At 44.2% G+C, this 15411-nt stretch overlaps 1 protein-coding gene across 1 annotated transcript; it reads left to right on the forward strand.

Annotated features, from left to right (window-relative positions):
• Positions 1 to 266: 266 nt before the first annotated feature.
• Positions 267 to 13016, forward strand: LOC128114507 (protein FAM104A-like). The gene is made up of 3 exons (XM_052744561.1): positions 267 to 486; positions 793 to 892; positions 12063 to 13016. Exons 1-3 carry the CDS (start codon positions 473 to 475, stop codon positions 12294 to 12296), a joined length of 348 nt encoding a protein of 115 aa, XP_052600521.1. The 5' UTR covers positions 267 to 472; the 3' UTR covers positions 12297 to 13016.
• The last annotated feature ends 2395 nt before the right edge of the window (positions 13017 to 15411 follow it).

Genomic DNA, 15411 nt, shown 5'->3' on the forward strand with positions numbered 1-15411 from the left:
TTCTTGCAGACACTAAAGCAAGATTAAAGACTTGGGGAAAATAAGTGAACTCAGACAAATGTGTGACAAAACAAACATATAGGAGTTACCTTTAATGAAATAGCTGATGTTAGAATGTTACTATAATAACTTATGAGGAATATTCAAGAATAATACTGTCAAAGAACTAATTATATGTGGAAAGAGGGCATGGGAGGAAGATGTAAGGGAATGAAATATTAAAACACTTCTAGACTCAGTTTCAGGGAAGTAATCAGCCAGTGTCATGATGACAGTGAAGTAGCTACAGTGACATAATAGTTGTCGCTATAGCAACAGGAATAATCTGACAGTACACAGGAAGTGTCTGTTCCTAGCCACTGGCTGAAGACACATAAGAGCAAAGAGGCAAGAGAAGCCGCACCTACATTGAGAGCTGCCCTATTGGCAGAGCTGAAAATCATACACCCTGGAACGGTTATTTCAGTGGACAATGGGGCTGGTCAGGTAGAGTTTTAACATTTGATCATAAAATCTTTATGTTTTTGGTCCCAAGCAGTGGTTCACATTAAGATTCTGATTGGGAACTTGATCTTGGGCTTTGGGTATACATAGAATTCCTGTTTGACATGTTTCCTCCACTGCCTAGTGCCATCTGCCTGCAGAATCTGAATCCATCAGGGAAGCTCTGACTGGTGGATCCCCAGACAAGGCTGCGGATTTGGGTATTAGCACAGGTTTGAAAGTTAAGCACCTGAAAGATCAGTTGCTGAATGATGACAGATGTTCCTCTCCCTTTAAAACTCTTTTCAGGAAAAGGAGAAGAGATGACAAAGAGGAAGACACCCACCTTCCCGGTCATTCGAAGAGGAATAAGAAGGACCAGGCCTTCCAGGACCCTCGGGCTATAGAGGTAGGAACTATGGCCACCCAAGCTTCTCCACTTGACTCATTGCCTGCTCTGTGGTGTTCATTTCCATCTCCACGAGGCAAGAGAACCCTCCCAGATGCCCTCGGGAAAGTCTTCTCCTTGTCTGCAATGGCCTTGAGGCAGAGCAGGATTTTAAGTATTGACATAAGCATGATTTTACTGTGCTTCAGAACAGAGACAGGGCTGACAGAGAGGCTTTCCCAAGCACAACCAGGAGGAAAGGGGTTCCAGAAATTCCTCCACCTTGCAAATGGGGAGGGAGAATCGAACCCCTTCTACGATTAGGATAGAAATAAACTGCAAGAACAGAGAGGCATACTACTGGCTACAGTGCTCTTCTTGCTTTCTCCCTGAAAAACTAAGAGCCAAGTTGGGGTTGTGTGAAGGGATTTGGGAAAGCTTTAGGGATGCTTGTGCTGAAGAGCTGGCATTTCAACTTCAACAGACTTCACTTTAACAACCAGTAAGTGGTAATGCACCATGGTTTGAATGGAAGCATAACTTAGTGAGGAGGGAACATTGTAAAGGGTTTCTGGACAAGTCTCATCAGGTAATGAGTAAGTATGGCTCAATTTTTCCTTTCCCGAACAAGAGATAAAAGGCTTATCAACATGTGCCTTCCTCTGGGACACAAACACAGGTAGGTTTTGGATAAAATGTACCCAGACCTACCCAAGCCAAGCAAGGATTTTTCTTGACCCACTGAGTTTTCTGTTGCATATGGTCACCTAAATATGAATACTGGCCTATGTTTACAATGTTAGCACCCTAGACCTCCATGTAAATCTGCTCCCTGGAACAAAGGTGTGAGATATGGCAGTGCAAACATGAGACCCAAAGCTTTGGTACATGTCTGTCTTCCTGATAAAGAACAAGGGCTTCACAGTGTTTTCCTGATAGCTGAGTAAAAGAAGAAATGGACAGTGTGTGGTGAGCTGTGGGTCACTAGTACAGATCCCAGACCTCTACTCTGCTATTGATCACATGGGAACTAATGCTCAGGTTCCAAGGAAACAGCAGTAAGACAAATGGGAAAAAATACATTAAGGGCCTCACACCTATTCCGGTTAGACATCTGTGCATCCTTGATTTTCCCCAACTGTTGGGACTACAGCTCTCTGTGACACCACTGATTTAGGCTGGGTGAGTTAGGCTGTCTGCTGGAAAGTTTGGTAGCCTCTTACATTTCTTTCTGGTGTTAGCAGTTTGTGGTCCACGCTGGTTAGTTTAACTGCCAGCCTCACAGGACATGGAACCCCCTGAGAGGAGGATCTCTTTTTAATACTCTTCTGTATTCTTTGAAATGTCATGCATAGACATGCTATTTCTTGATCATCTTCACCTGCAGTCTCTCCCTGCAGCTCTACCCTGGACTCCCCCAACCACTATCGGTCTAAATGTTAGAGCCTCCTTTTCACCGTGTATCCATGTACCTGTTTAACCCACTCTGTCCAGCTAGTGCTTCTGAAGTCCACAGAGCCTAGGGGTCATCCACTGAGTCCCAGGTAACTGACCAGGGGCCATCTACCCAGAGAGAAGTAGATGCTTCCTTCTCCAGCAGCCATCAGTGGCCAAAGCTCCTTAGCTAGAGGTCCAGCCACAACAGCACCTCCCAGGGGATTAACCTGGCTTCATTATGTTCAGGTAACCACAACTACCATGGGTTCCCGTGTGCAAGAGCCATACCATAACCAGGGGACAGTGTTTCACTGCACTCCTCCCTGTAATCTGGCTCTTACATTCCTTCTGCCTCCTCATCTACAATATTCCCTGAGCCCAAGGGCAGGGGCAGGTGGTGTAGATGTCCCCTCTGTGGCTGAGCACTCACAGTTGCTTAGTGTCAGCACTTTGAACAGTTATGTGTTTCTACATTGACCACTACTCATTGCAACTAGAGCTTCTGAAACCAATGTTGAGAGCAGTGCAGACCTATGCATGCAAACATAAATATTCAGAAGGCAGTTTGACAACATAGCCTTTAGCAGAACAACAGTAAGTCCACCCCCAGCACTTTGGAGGAACCATGGACCCACTAATAATAGGTTTTGACTATGTTTACAGTGCCAGGCATACACTCATTCATGTGGAGCAGGCCTCAGATCCAATCAGGAGAAGAATTGGTTAGCCCCAGGCACAGAACTGCAACTACTCCACCAGTGGGTTAATCATGCCTGGTGGGCCAGTATTATACCGTGCAGGGTCCAGCAATGGGTAAGATCACTTATGTCTTTTCCCTCACGACAGCCAGCATTTATATATACCTTCTCGGTACTATGGACATTGGCCAGCTGGGAGAGTTTCTTGGTGAGTTCAAGACTGATTTCCCTGTGTCCTGCAACGGAAGTGTATAGTGTCTAGGTTACAGGGTCCTACCATCTTGTTCTGTTGGGCAACCAAGAGCAATGGCAATAGCCTTCATTCTTTGGTCACCTCTGAGGCTGGCCAGACTATAGGGAGGTAATTTATGTGCCGTGCTGAGATTTTACTTAATGACTTACAGCTTCTGGGAATACCATTGTTCACCCACATGCAGTATCCTTGTTCAGAATAGCGTGTATGGGGGCTGAAGAGATGGCTCAGCCATTAGGAGTATCTTCTGCTCTACCAGGAGACCTGGGTTCAATTCCCAGATCCACATGGCATACTTGTCTGTAACTCAAGTTCCAGGGGATCTGACACCTTTACAGACATACACGTAGGCAAAACATCAATGCACATAGGATAAACGAATCATTAAATAAATTGCATTGTATGACCTTGTATACTGTAGAGTACATTTTCATAAAGCTTGTTCATACATCCTTAGTTTGCCTTAGCATGTCCACATCCTGCCTTCTATTCTCCATTCCTTTTCCCCTATTCTCACTTAAACTTTAACCCCCAGTATTCCCATCACATTTTTTCATATCACATGCCTTTCACCACATTATCTTGTTAAATATTTTTACCTGGGTTCTAAGGCCATGGGTTCTCATGTAGCTTCTCTCTGCACACTTCATATTGGTTAGCCCTTACCCCAACTCCTGCTTTTCCAATTCCCATCACTCCAGAAACTGCAAGAAACCTTCAGACACCAGGATTTCTGCTCTCTATGTCCATTTTACAAGTATTCTGCTATTTCCCATCTCTTCAAGCAGACGTCCCCCAACCCAATGGCCTGTTTCTACTTTCTTGGGTTCCAAATGGACTCCAGGATAAGCACACTGTTTGGGTGGGAGCTCTACCTCAAACCCTGGCACCCTGGCATCCCTGTACCCAAAGAGTCTGGAATGTTCTGGTGGAAGATCCACCTCAACTCCCTTCCCCCATCTCTTTCCCCAAACCAGCCGCTTCAAAGTCAGCCAAACACAGCTTCTCCACCAGAGAGGCTCAAGACCATTCCCACAGGGTATGTAAGCTGCATCCAGGAAAACAGACAGGTGGTTTTTCCAATCTCTCAGCCCCATCTCCTCTCTGAGGGGCCAGGAATCACCTGGGAACGTTTTATTCATTAAACCTGGGCTTTTCCAATTCGGTCTGATTTGGTTTGCTGTGACAGCAGAGAGGCCTTCAGGGTGCAACAGATTTATCACACACAACACAAAATAATCAAAGGTAGGCCCCACATAAGAGTCAAAAAATGTGGTGTTTGTCCTTTTGGTGATTTTGTGACCTTACTCAGTGTAATTTTCCTGTTCAGTTCAGTGCCTTTCAAATAGTCTTTCTGAGGAATTATTTCAATCAGTTTGGGGTACGTGTGTGGAGTATGTCTTGATTTTTGCTGAATGTAGAAAGAGCCAACCCATTGTAGGTGGTGCCACTCCCTGGGCAAGGCATCCAGAATGTATAGGAGAAAAGGAAAGCCAGCTTTAAGCAAAGGATCAAGCAAGCAAGGATCCCTGTGCTTTCTATCTCTGCTCTTGACTGGAGGTGAGATGCTGCTCTTAAACTCCTGCTTTGACTTCCCTGAAGTAAGGGATGAAAACCTGGATCTGTAAGCCAAAGAAAAACTTTCAACCCTGAGTTGCTTTGAATCATTGTGTTTTATCACCACAACAGAAATGAACTGAGTAGGTGGCCATTTCCATCACTCTTGATTTCTTTGTATGATCTGGAAGACAGAGCAATTGAGGGCTCTGAGTCTCTTACTGAGCCAAAGAAATGTCATTAGTTGTGTTGTCAAAGCCTAAGCAAAGCGGGTACCCCTGAAATGACCTTCTTGGGAGATACATTCCTTGGATGGGTGTGCATGGGGTGGGGGAGCTTGGCCATTGATGGCCTAATAGCTTGTAGACACTTTAAGGACCCTTGTCCGTGGAGCATGTCCAAGTACGGCAAGCACTCTCATGTGCACCTTCACGTTAGAAGCTGAGTTGTGGATTGAAGATAATCATGTCCACGTGTTTTGTGCAGGTGAGGCTTTCCTAGTCATCTTTGGTTTGCTTTGTTGAAATCCATTCCCTTCTTTAGCACAGATGAGGCGACATAACTTTTATCACAGGTTGAATTTTTCAGTTGAAATACAGCTTAGAACTCAAGGTCTAGTCCAGTTTTACCCTCTGGTCTTCAAAGAGACTGGATTAGACTACCTGCACACAGAACTTCACACATGAATGTCCTTCATTCCCTTGCTCATTAACAAAGTAGTAGTGATTCAACAGTCTTCTGAGTCAAGAGAGTGTGCATCATTCTGGAGAGATCAGAGAGGGTGGGCCGCCAGTGCAAATGTGAGGAGCCTTTGGGAGTTCTTAGTCTAGAGACTGCAGTGGGCATGGTTGGGCTTGTCAGTTTCAGTCAGTAAAAAGCAGCATGTAATTCCGGGGGTGCAGTGGGTTTAAGGGTGAATTTTGTTACATTATTGGGGTTCAGAAACAAATGCTTCTCAGGTATATAGGAATGGAATTGGACGGAAAGCTGGGGTTGAAGGTAGAAAAATCTTGGATCCACTTGCTTTTCACTTTAGGAAGCATTATCCAGTTCTATATCACGAATACACGTGAATTTCCATTCAGTGTTTGTGATGCTATTCCATGATAACATTGGTCCTCATGGCTTCCGTTTCCGTTTTCCCGTCATTACTATCATTAGCCAATTGAAGGTCTCTTTCCACCTCCTGTGAAGCCTGGAGACGGCCATCCTTCTTCCAGGTGCTGTCTTCCTTCTCTCCTGTGATTCTAAGCTGCTGTCTGCATCCCTGCCACCATCTGTCTGGCAGTTCCTTTTCTACAGCTGCTCACTGCACCCCACTTTCTGCAGCAGGCCCTTCCTTGGCCATAGCTTACACTGGAGAACTCAACCTGGGGAGCCTGCTAAACTCAATCCCCGGAATGTATGTTTACCATGCCAGGAGACCTCTGCATTGGCTGGGATGTTCTTGTGTGTATGTACAGAGCTCTCAGCGACTCTTTCCTCCTCCACTCTCTGGTATCACTGCATGTTCCTTTGTGTTTCTGCCAACATCATCAAGAGGAGCACAGGCTGTTTGGGGATACCTAGAAAAATTGTGTGGGTGGCCTCTGTGTTCTTTGTCCTCCTTTCCCATCTGTCCATTAGAATATCTGTCTGTTCAGCTCAATGGAGTTCTCAGCATGAAACCCCACTCCTCCACATGTTCTTGCCATGATGGTTCTTGTGCTTTCTATGGCTGGAGAAATCCCCTAGGGGCCGCAAACCCTCATCTTATCATCATGTGTCTGCCTCTCAAAATCTTCCTCACACTCTTCAGCTCCTGTTCTGCCTGTTAGTATTCTGCCCGTCCTACACTGGCTGGTGCAGGTGCCTTTCATTCTTTCTTTTAGTCATTTATTTTATTCTTTAAGATCATAATATTATTATATCATCTCCCCCTTCCCTTTGCCCCTTGAAACCCTTTCCTATACCCCTCCTTCTTGCTCACTGTCAAAATTTTGGCCTCTTTTTCTTTAATGTGATTACACTTATACACACACACACACATACACACACACACACACACACATATACACACAGAGTGACTGAAAAATACAACCTGCTGAGTCTGCATGATCTTACTTTTATGCATGTCTTCTGGACTGAGCATTTGGTATTGGATAACCAGCTGGTGTGCTCTTTTCTCTCACTACCCTCTTAGTTGGCTATAGGTGTTATTTTTGTTTTCTTTTTGTAGCATTGAGTGACTCAGGCCTTCCCTGTCCACTTTGGCATGTCTGTTACAATTGTTCTTCTGTTCATGCTTAGGCCCTCCTGGTGGTGAGACTTTATGGGTGCAGTTTCTCTCATTTCTAGAAGACAGTCTCTCTGTCAACTCCATGATCCTCTGGTTCTAACAATCTTTCAGCCCCCTCTTCCACTGTTTTCGTTGTGTCTGTTGTGACGGGGCTCCACAATTCTGCATTTTCATTAGTTGTGCTTTTCTTTATTGGTTCTGTCTGTTGCATAAGGAAGTTTCCATGATGATGCATGGAGACCACACTTCTCTGTGGGTCTAAGGTAAACATTTGGAATGTAGTTAGGGAATATGCTGTCTTGGTAAAGTGGCAGTTACTGGTTCTCCTGATTCCATTACTACATCTACCTTTGGGTAGTTGGCTAAGTTTCCAGTACCAAGTATGATTTCCCTCCTAATGATCAGGACTTAAGGCTGGTTAAGGGTCTGCAGGTTACCATTGATGTTTGTGCCACTATCACACCCTTAGGGTTTTCTAACCGTGTTGGTCGTAGTAGTCCACAGGCATCATTGCTGGGTAGGACTGCTGGTTGCATCCCTCTTTTGCAAGCTTTTACTCATGAAAGGTAGTCAGTCATGATAGCTAGTCCTCAGGGAGGAGGCTTTCAGGTCAGTTCCAGCTCAGGGGCCTCTGGGGACAGGATGAGATTCCTTCTCCATTAGTAAATACACAAGCATGTGTTTGGGTAGATTGGGCATCGAAAGGGCATGTGCCTACCCAGGCATTCTCTCACAAGTGCAGTCCAAGTGAGTATGCCTCTGAGCCTACTGAGAGAAAAACACCACAGGTGATTCTCTGTCCTGTCCTCAAATAGAATTATACCTGTTCTCTGCTGGCCACACAGCTTCTTTGGCTCTGAGGAAAACATGCAGACTTTATTAAGGCCTTGAACAATGTATAACCTTGCTCATGCACATGCACCTGGGCCACATCATCATTGTTTAGCACACCTCGGATTTTTAAATGGTAATGTATTCTTCCCCAGATTCTTCTTAAATATGCTTCTATTTTATAGAGTGTGTGGACCTGCAAGGATGTGCCCAAAACAAGTGATAAACTGTGTTGAGAGTGCAGATACACAAAAGTGGGCTTTGTGTGAATGAAGAGATGGCTGAGAAGTTGGGAACTGTAGCCTCTCTTTCAGAGGACATGGATGTCCATTCTGAGGGGTTTCCATCCACCTGTAACTCCAATTGGAGAGCATGCATCCCCCTGTTCTGACTTGCACAGGCACCTAAGTACTCATGGTGCACATACCATATACTCAAGAACACATAAATCAATCAATCTTTTTTTGTTTGTTTGTTTTCTGACAGGGTTTTTCTGTGTACACCTGGCTGTCCTGAAACTCAGTCTGTAGACTAATATTGCCTTGAACTCACAGAAACCCAACTTTCTCACTCTTGAGGTGCTAGGATTAAAGGCATGTGCCACTACCACCCAGCCAATAAATCTTCTTTTTTTTCCCTAAAGGATTGGGTTTCCTACTTGAGTGGGCATTCTGAAGAGACGTTTCTGGGACCAGTCAGGACATGCTAAGAAGCATTCATGTGTCAATAAAATTTGGACAGTTTTGAAGCATTTTGGGTCTTTTTTGTTCTGGGAAAAGAACTCACCTCTGAAACTGAGGTGTAGGAAGATGAAAATATTTTGTTATGAAGAGGAGTTTGGGCTGTCAAAAGGGCAAGGCGATCAAGCAGTAAACCAACTCACGGTTGGTCCTGCATCATAAATATTTCTTTAATTCAAAGATTCCTGCTCAAGGTCATTCTCACAGCAGGAACGTTACATTGTCCAGGCTTTGTCAGGGGGAGGACTGTTGATTAGATGAATAGCCACTGTGGATGGAGAAAGCACTGCTGGGGAGTAGGAGGTTAGTCTGTCTTCGCCACAATGGAGCACACTGAGCATTCTTCCCAAGGTCTCTTCTCCAGCACTATACTTCATTTCTCTAATCTCTTGTTGGAAGTCAGGAGGAACTGAGTCTCACTTAGATTTTCATTGGCATTGTGGTAGCATTCTGTGATTCAGTGACTTACAAAGTGAATCTTTGTCTATAAACCTCTTGCTATAGATGAGACAGAAAGTAAAGATATCACAAAAATAGAAATAATGGTTTCCTGTCTCAAGCTGTATAAGTGTGTGGTAGTTTGAGTAAGAATGGCTCCAATAGCTCATATATTTAAATGCTTGATCCTCAGTAGATGAATCTGTTTTGGAAGGATTGGGAGGTGTGGCCTTGTTGGAGGAGGTGTGTCACTATGAGGGTGGGCTTTGAGGTTTCAAACTCTCATGCCGTACCATTCCCAGTTTACTCCTACCCCCTCTGTGCCTCATGGTTGTGAGTCCAGTTAAAGTTCTCAGCACCGGTTCCAGCCAATGCCTGCCTTCCTGCTGCCATACAGCTTCCATGTGGTCACAGACTCTAACTACCCTCTGAAACAGTAGGTCTCCAACAGCTCTTCTGTAAGCCACCTTAGTCATGGTGTCTTCACAACAATAGGAAGTAACTAAGACAACATTAGTCTGTTTCTGCACAATTATTAGTGTTGACATTTATTTACTACCCTTCAAAATTGTCAAGCGACATGCGATAAGAAATCAGGAACTTCATTCTATATCATCAAAAACACAACTGTTCCCTCCTTGTTACCAGAAATAGGCCAGAAGACTGTATTTAAATAATAGAAATAATATTGTTTAGATTAATTAGATTTACTTTGGTCTTCTTTCTGTTGTTTATCCTTTTTTCTTCTCTACCTGCCTGTCTACCTGTCTGGCTCTCTGTTTTGGCAGATTCTCAATACACAGCTAGGACTGGCCAGGGACTCAGTATATAATCTAGACTGCCCTCCAGACCCTCCTACCTCTGCCTCCCAAGTGCTGGTGTAACAGGTATGTGCTAATATATCCTGTCAGTTTTTCTCTTGTAAAAAGTGTTTACTGATTCCTGGTTGTTAATATTTGAGATGCTGAAGTTGTAAAAAGTATCAATGAACATTATTGTAATAAATGATGCCTCTACATAAGTGAGGTAAAAATTTTATGTCAACTAGAAATGAGAGGCTGGTCATCTATTGTTTTCTTCTCAATGTTTCTGAAGAATTCCATTCAGGGCTGTGAGTTTTTCTGTAAGTTCTCATAGGCAGGGTCTCAGGTGGCTCAAGTTCACCTCAACATGACTATTTTGCTCAAGATGATCATAACCTTGACATTCTGATCCTCCAAACTCCACCTGGTTTTACACCAGTGCTTCTCAGCACCTGGTGTTCTAAACTGGGCTTCAACCCAGTATTTCCTGTGTGCTAGGTGAGCTCTCTATCCATCTCACCATATCCTCAGCCACTAAATGTACTATATCCCCTCTTCATATGATACTATAATCTTCATGACACAAGAGTGTAAACCTAATATGCTCTCGTTTCTGATGGTTCCCCTACTTGCCATATTGTTCAGAATATAGTCCAGCAGGAAAAAAAGAAAGAAAAAAGAAGAAAGAGAGAAAGACAGAGACAGACAGAGAAGGGAAACCAGAGTGTGTACTGGGTGATTCTATTCAATGTGACAGGTTACATGGCTTTTGAGTGTTTATAAGCAAAACATACAGTAAAATTGCTACATCTAGATTTTTCCACTGGAGGCCTTTAAGCGGTATAGTTTCTCTGGGTTCCTCAGAGACCTCTTTCACAAGCATAGCCCTGAAAACCATGGAAAGCTATTTGACAGTCACAGAGATTCATTAGCCTTCTGTGTCTCTCACAGACAGTCTTTGAATGCATGAATCTCATTGCATATGTACTGCCATATGATACCTGTGGGTGAATGCATGAATCTCATTGCATATGTGCAGCCATATGATACCTGTGGGTGATGTAGTGAGATGAGGAGGTCCACATGACCTGAGAATGACGACTCATCTTGGTTTCTCTCATTCTTAGAGCTACAAACATGAAAAATGGCCTTATAAGTCATACAATACCAATATTGTTCACCATAAATATTCAGATAAGGGTCATTGTGATCAACACCTCCCCCTTTGAAAGTCTTAAGATTAAAGGCAAGAAGTCCATGAGTGTCTGCACAAGTGTGTGTTCCTGTACCGAAGGGATTGTAAAGCAAGGTCCCATGCATGTAAGGAAAGCACGTTACCACCGAGTTCTATGCCTAATCTACAGAATTACAAAATAAGACACTTTTTGGGTGGAGAATCACACATAGTATCACCAATGTGGCAGGGTGAAGTTATATCCAGAAAAAAACATATTAAGAGAAACCCCACAGTATAGAAAGCACACTGAACCACAAACAGGAGACCAAGGGGTGTTAGTCATTAGAAATGCTGAGTGTTGGCATACAGCTGTCATTTAAAACTATCAAAGGCATTTTGAGATATGAGTAGAGCCTTGAATTTAGGAAGAACACTTATGTCCACTCTTGGGGACAGGTATGGAAAGATCCTGTTATTTGTGTGTGTACCTGTGCATGTATATATATGTAAATGGAGCATTCCCCATCATTTCTTTGCCACATTGGAACATGGACCTGCATTCCATCTTACTTGTTTCATCAAATCCCTATCACAGTCTGCAGCATTGATTGCTGCTTTCTCCTTGAGGTTGGGAGCACATTTCCCTGGTGCAGGTAATTGGGATGCACGGTACAAACAGGGCCAGAGGATATGTGGAGGCATTTGGAGTGAGAAAGCCTGTGTTTGAACCCTCTCCCTGACATTCCCAGAGACTGGCCTGTGGGCCTGTGGGACATCTCTTTCCTGTTCTGTCAAATGGGTACCATTAACCCCAGCTTGAGCGATAGTGCTGCTGTGAGAAAGGAATGAGCTACCCAAGTGATTGCACTTTATAGACTGTGAAGCCTTTTGTAGAGTGTGATGCCAGTATTCTTCAAGCTGAACAGGAAATGATGACAGTATCATAATAGCCATCCTCCTTCTGTCTTTCTCCTTCCAGTCATCAAGCAGTGATAATGAAAAGATTGACAGCAGCATCAATAACACCAAGAGAGAAAGTGTACCAGAGAGCAGCTTAAACCAGGACATTGCCGAACTTAACTCCGATGTCCCCGAGTTCTCCCATGAGGATGATGCATTGGGCCAAGACCATGGTCCTTACTCCCACATTAACCAGATCTTGAAGGAAGCTCATTTCTACAAACTACAGCAGAGAGGACAATCATCGACATGATCACCTAGGCGTCCTCCTCCCTTGTTTATAAAATGCAATGGCATTCACATAAAGCAGTCTTGGCTTTTGTCTGTATTTTCAGTAAGAGGTCAATGGGCATTTGTAATCTTTTGCTGTTTTGCTCCACCACTGTGATTTCAAAAGGTCCTTCATGACAGTTTGATATGTTTTCTGTCAAGTCTGGTGTCCAGTTCATGTTAAAATAGCAACCTGAGGACTTCTCCTGATACTGAATGACTTATATGTCCAATTCGGGTTGGGTTCCAAGTCACTCATCTAGGGTCTCTGTGTTAAATGTCGTTTTAAAATGTGACTCCTTCTGAAAAGCTAAGTGGCCCAAAAAAAGAATGTGTAGTTTTCATTAAAACTTGAAAGAAGAAACAACAACAAGAAACGAGCCAACACCAACCGGTAATGAGCATTGGGTAGGAGGGAGAACATGACTGGTTCTCATTCTACAATGAATGACAGGGCCGCTCCTCCGAAGGGAGATGTTCTACAGAAATCAATCTCCACTTATAATGGCGCCAATGTCAGCCCATGCAGTTGTAAATGTGAAGCCTGTGTCTAGTAACTGCACTCTTTGTATTCCAAGGGAGAAGCCTTCTTCCTTTAATGCTCCCGTGTGTGCCCTTCATATGTTGTCCAAAGCACTTGTAATTCTGTCAGAGAAGTGCATAGCAATGCCGTGGCTTAAGTGCAAAACCTACTTGTGAACTGCTTATGTATTGTTCCTTACAGTTCCATCTATTATGTCTAATGTTGATAAAGTCTAGACTAGTGGACATGATATCTGACTCAAGAGGTCTTGGAAAGCTGGGTGGGATGACTGTCCGTTGTATAACAAGTCTTTCTTGGGGAAGAGGGCATCTCACATCATCAAAATCCATACAGTTGTTTGGTGGCAGGGTGGGCCAGTGGAACACAAGGAGCTCAACCTGCCTCTGCTTCCAGTGTGCTAGGATTCACTGCTTGTGCCATCATATCTGATCTTTCTAAAACGTTTATTTGTGTTTGTTTTTAAAGTCAGTTTCTGACCATGTGACCAAGCTGGAACTGGAATGACTATGTACCTCTAGCTGGACTCAAACTCCTGGAAATCTGCCTGCTTCATCTCTGTCCTGGGTCAACACCTTACTGTCTTTTGCAAGTTATTTAACTGGTTACAACCACCCTATGTCCTAACAGATCCCAAGTCCTTATTGGAATGGTGGAATCTCACCCTCCACAAATGTCCCTCGTGTAAAGTACAAGTATTTTGTAAGTAACCAGCAGGCAAGAGAAGGGATCCTTTTCCACTGAAGAATCAGGTAGCTGGAACAAGGAAAGAAGGTTTTGCCAAGGGTGATACAAGGCTTGTTTTTAGGGAGTAAGGACCTAACTGGCCTCTAGGAACAATCTAGTATGGGCTACACCCCAGTGAGTTCCTCCCAACACCCCTTGAGACAGAAGTAGGGTGAGCTTTAGAAGTCAGAGGCAGGGAGGGCACCTTGACACAAGTTGTCCACCTGTCCATCAGATCCTGAAGAAAGTGACAGGAGACCACGAGCAGCTTAAGGCACACAACTTCAGAGAAAGAACACCAGAGTTGAAAAGCGGGTCTTTTCAATTTAGCACAAGCTCCCTTTCCTCTAACGTAGGTGGGCTGTTTTAGGCAAGGCCGGGTGATTCTAGATACTTCAGCAGGAGATGTCCACTCACTGCATTGTGCAACTAGACAGTATTTAAACCTAGTGATGCCATCCATGATGCTTACAGTGGACGACCAGAGACTGGGAACAGTCTCTCTCTCTTCCTCTCTTCTGCTCTGTGCTTCTCTGTCTGCCCCACCTGCCTCTCTCTCACACACTCTGTCTCCCTCCATCTCTGACCTTCACTCTCTCTCCAGCTCTCCCTCCCTCCCTCTCTCCCTGACTTTACTCCCTCCATTTTCAAATCAAGAACTTTGACCTGATACCCACATCCTCCTGGTGGTTTTTCATACACAACTACTACTTGATGCATGGAGCAATTCTACATCTTCAGTCAGGATGAGCTTGCCATTTTCTTCTTAGTTTAGACAAACCACCAAACCTGACATTTGCATTGTGGCATTTTCAAGGCCTAGTTTTTGGTGATCTCCTCTCACTAGTGCTGTCCACTAGCCCTGAGTGAAGCCAAGAGGCTTCAAATGCATATGCCTGGCTGGCCTGGAACTTCCCTTCTGCCACATCATTAATATCCCCTCCCAACAGGTAGAGACCTTGCCAGTTTCAAGCTTGCCAGTAGAGACCATCTCCCACTTGCCAGTTTCAAACATGATCTTACTGTCCCAATAGGTATAGAGCTCTCAGGCTTGCTCTTTTCCTTTCATCCAACCTCAACACTAGGACCCTGATTAGTCCTCTCTTCAGTCCTCTGTAACACAAATCTTAGAAGGTCTTATTAACAAAATCAAATGCAAAACCAGGTATTGGGTTAAAGCTGGAAGACAAGAGAAGCAGAATAAGGCACAGCCACCTCGCCTTGCCTCGCCAATTCCTCAGCTGATCCTGTTTCCTCAGACTGGAAGCCTCTGAGTCCTCATCCAGAATGAATGTCAGCTGAACTGCTGCTCAAAAGCCTGAAAGCTTAACCAGGCCAAAAGCTTCTAGTTTTTGGTCTTCATGCCTTACATATCTTTCTGCTGTCTGCCATCACTTCCTGGGATTAAAGGCGTGTGAGTCACCATGCCTGGCTGTTTCCAGTGTGGCCTTGAACTCAGAGATCCAGGTGGATCTCTGCCTCTGGAATGCTAGGATTAAAGGTGTGAGTGCCACCATTTTCTAGCCTCTGTATCTAGTGGCTGTTCTGTTTTTTGACCCCAGATAAGTTTATTAGGGTGCACAATATTTTGGGGAACACAATACCACCACAGTCCTCCACCTAGAATTTGTCCAGTAAGCTGCAGCTTCACTAGTGTCCCATCAGCCTGTCTCAGCTGGACTTGGAAAGATTCCCACCCCGGCTGTTGGCATCACTTCCAACCCCATCAAGAGGTATTGAGGTCCCTTTGAATTCTTTTTTAAAATAATTTTTTATTAAAAAATTTTTCCTTATACATGCTAACCCCTGTTCCCCCCTCTCCCCTTTCCCC

This window comes from Peromyscus californicus, unplaced genomic scaffold (genome assembly GCF_007827085.1).
Source record: "Peromyscus californicus insignis strain IS unplaced genomic scaffold, ASM782708v3 Scaffold_10__1_contigs__length_136768540, whole genome shotgun sequence".
In the NCBI taxonomy this organism is placed as follows: domain Eukaryota; kingdom Metazoa; phylum Chordata; class Mammalia; order Rodentia; family Cricetidae; genus Peromyscus; species Peromyscus californicus.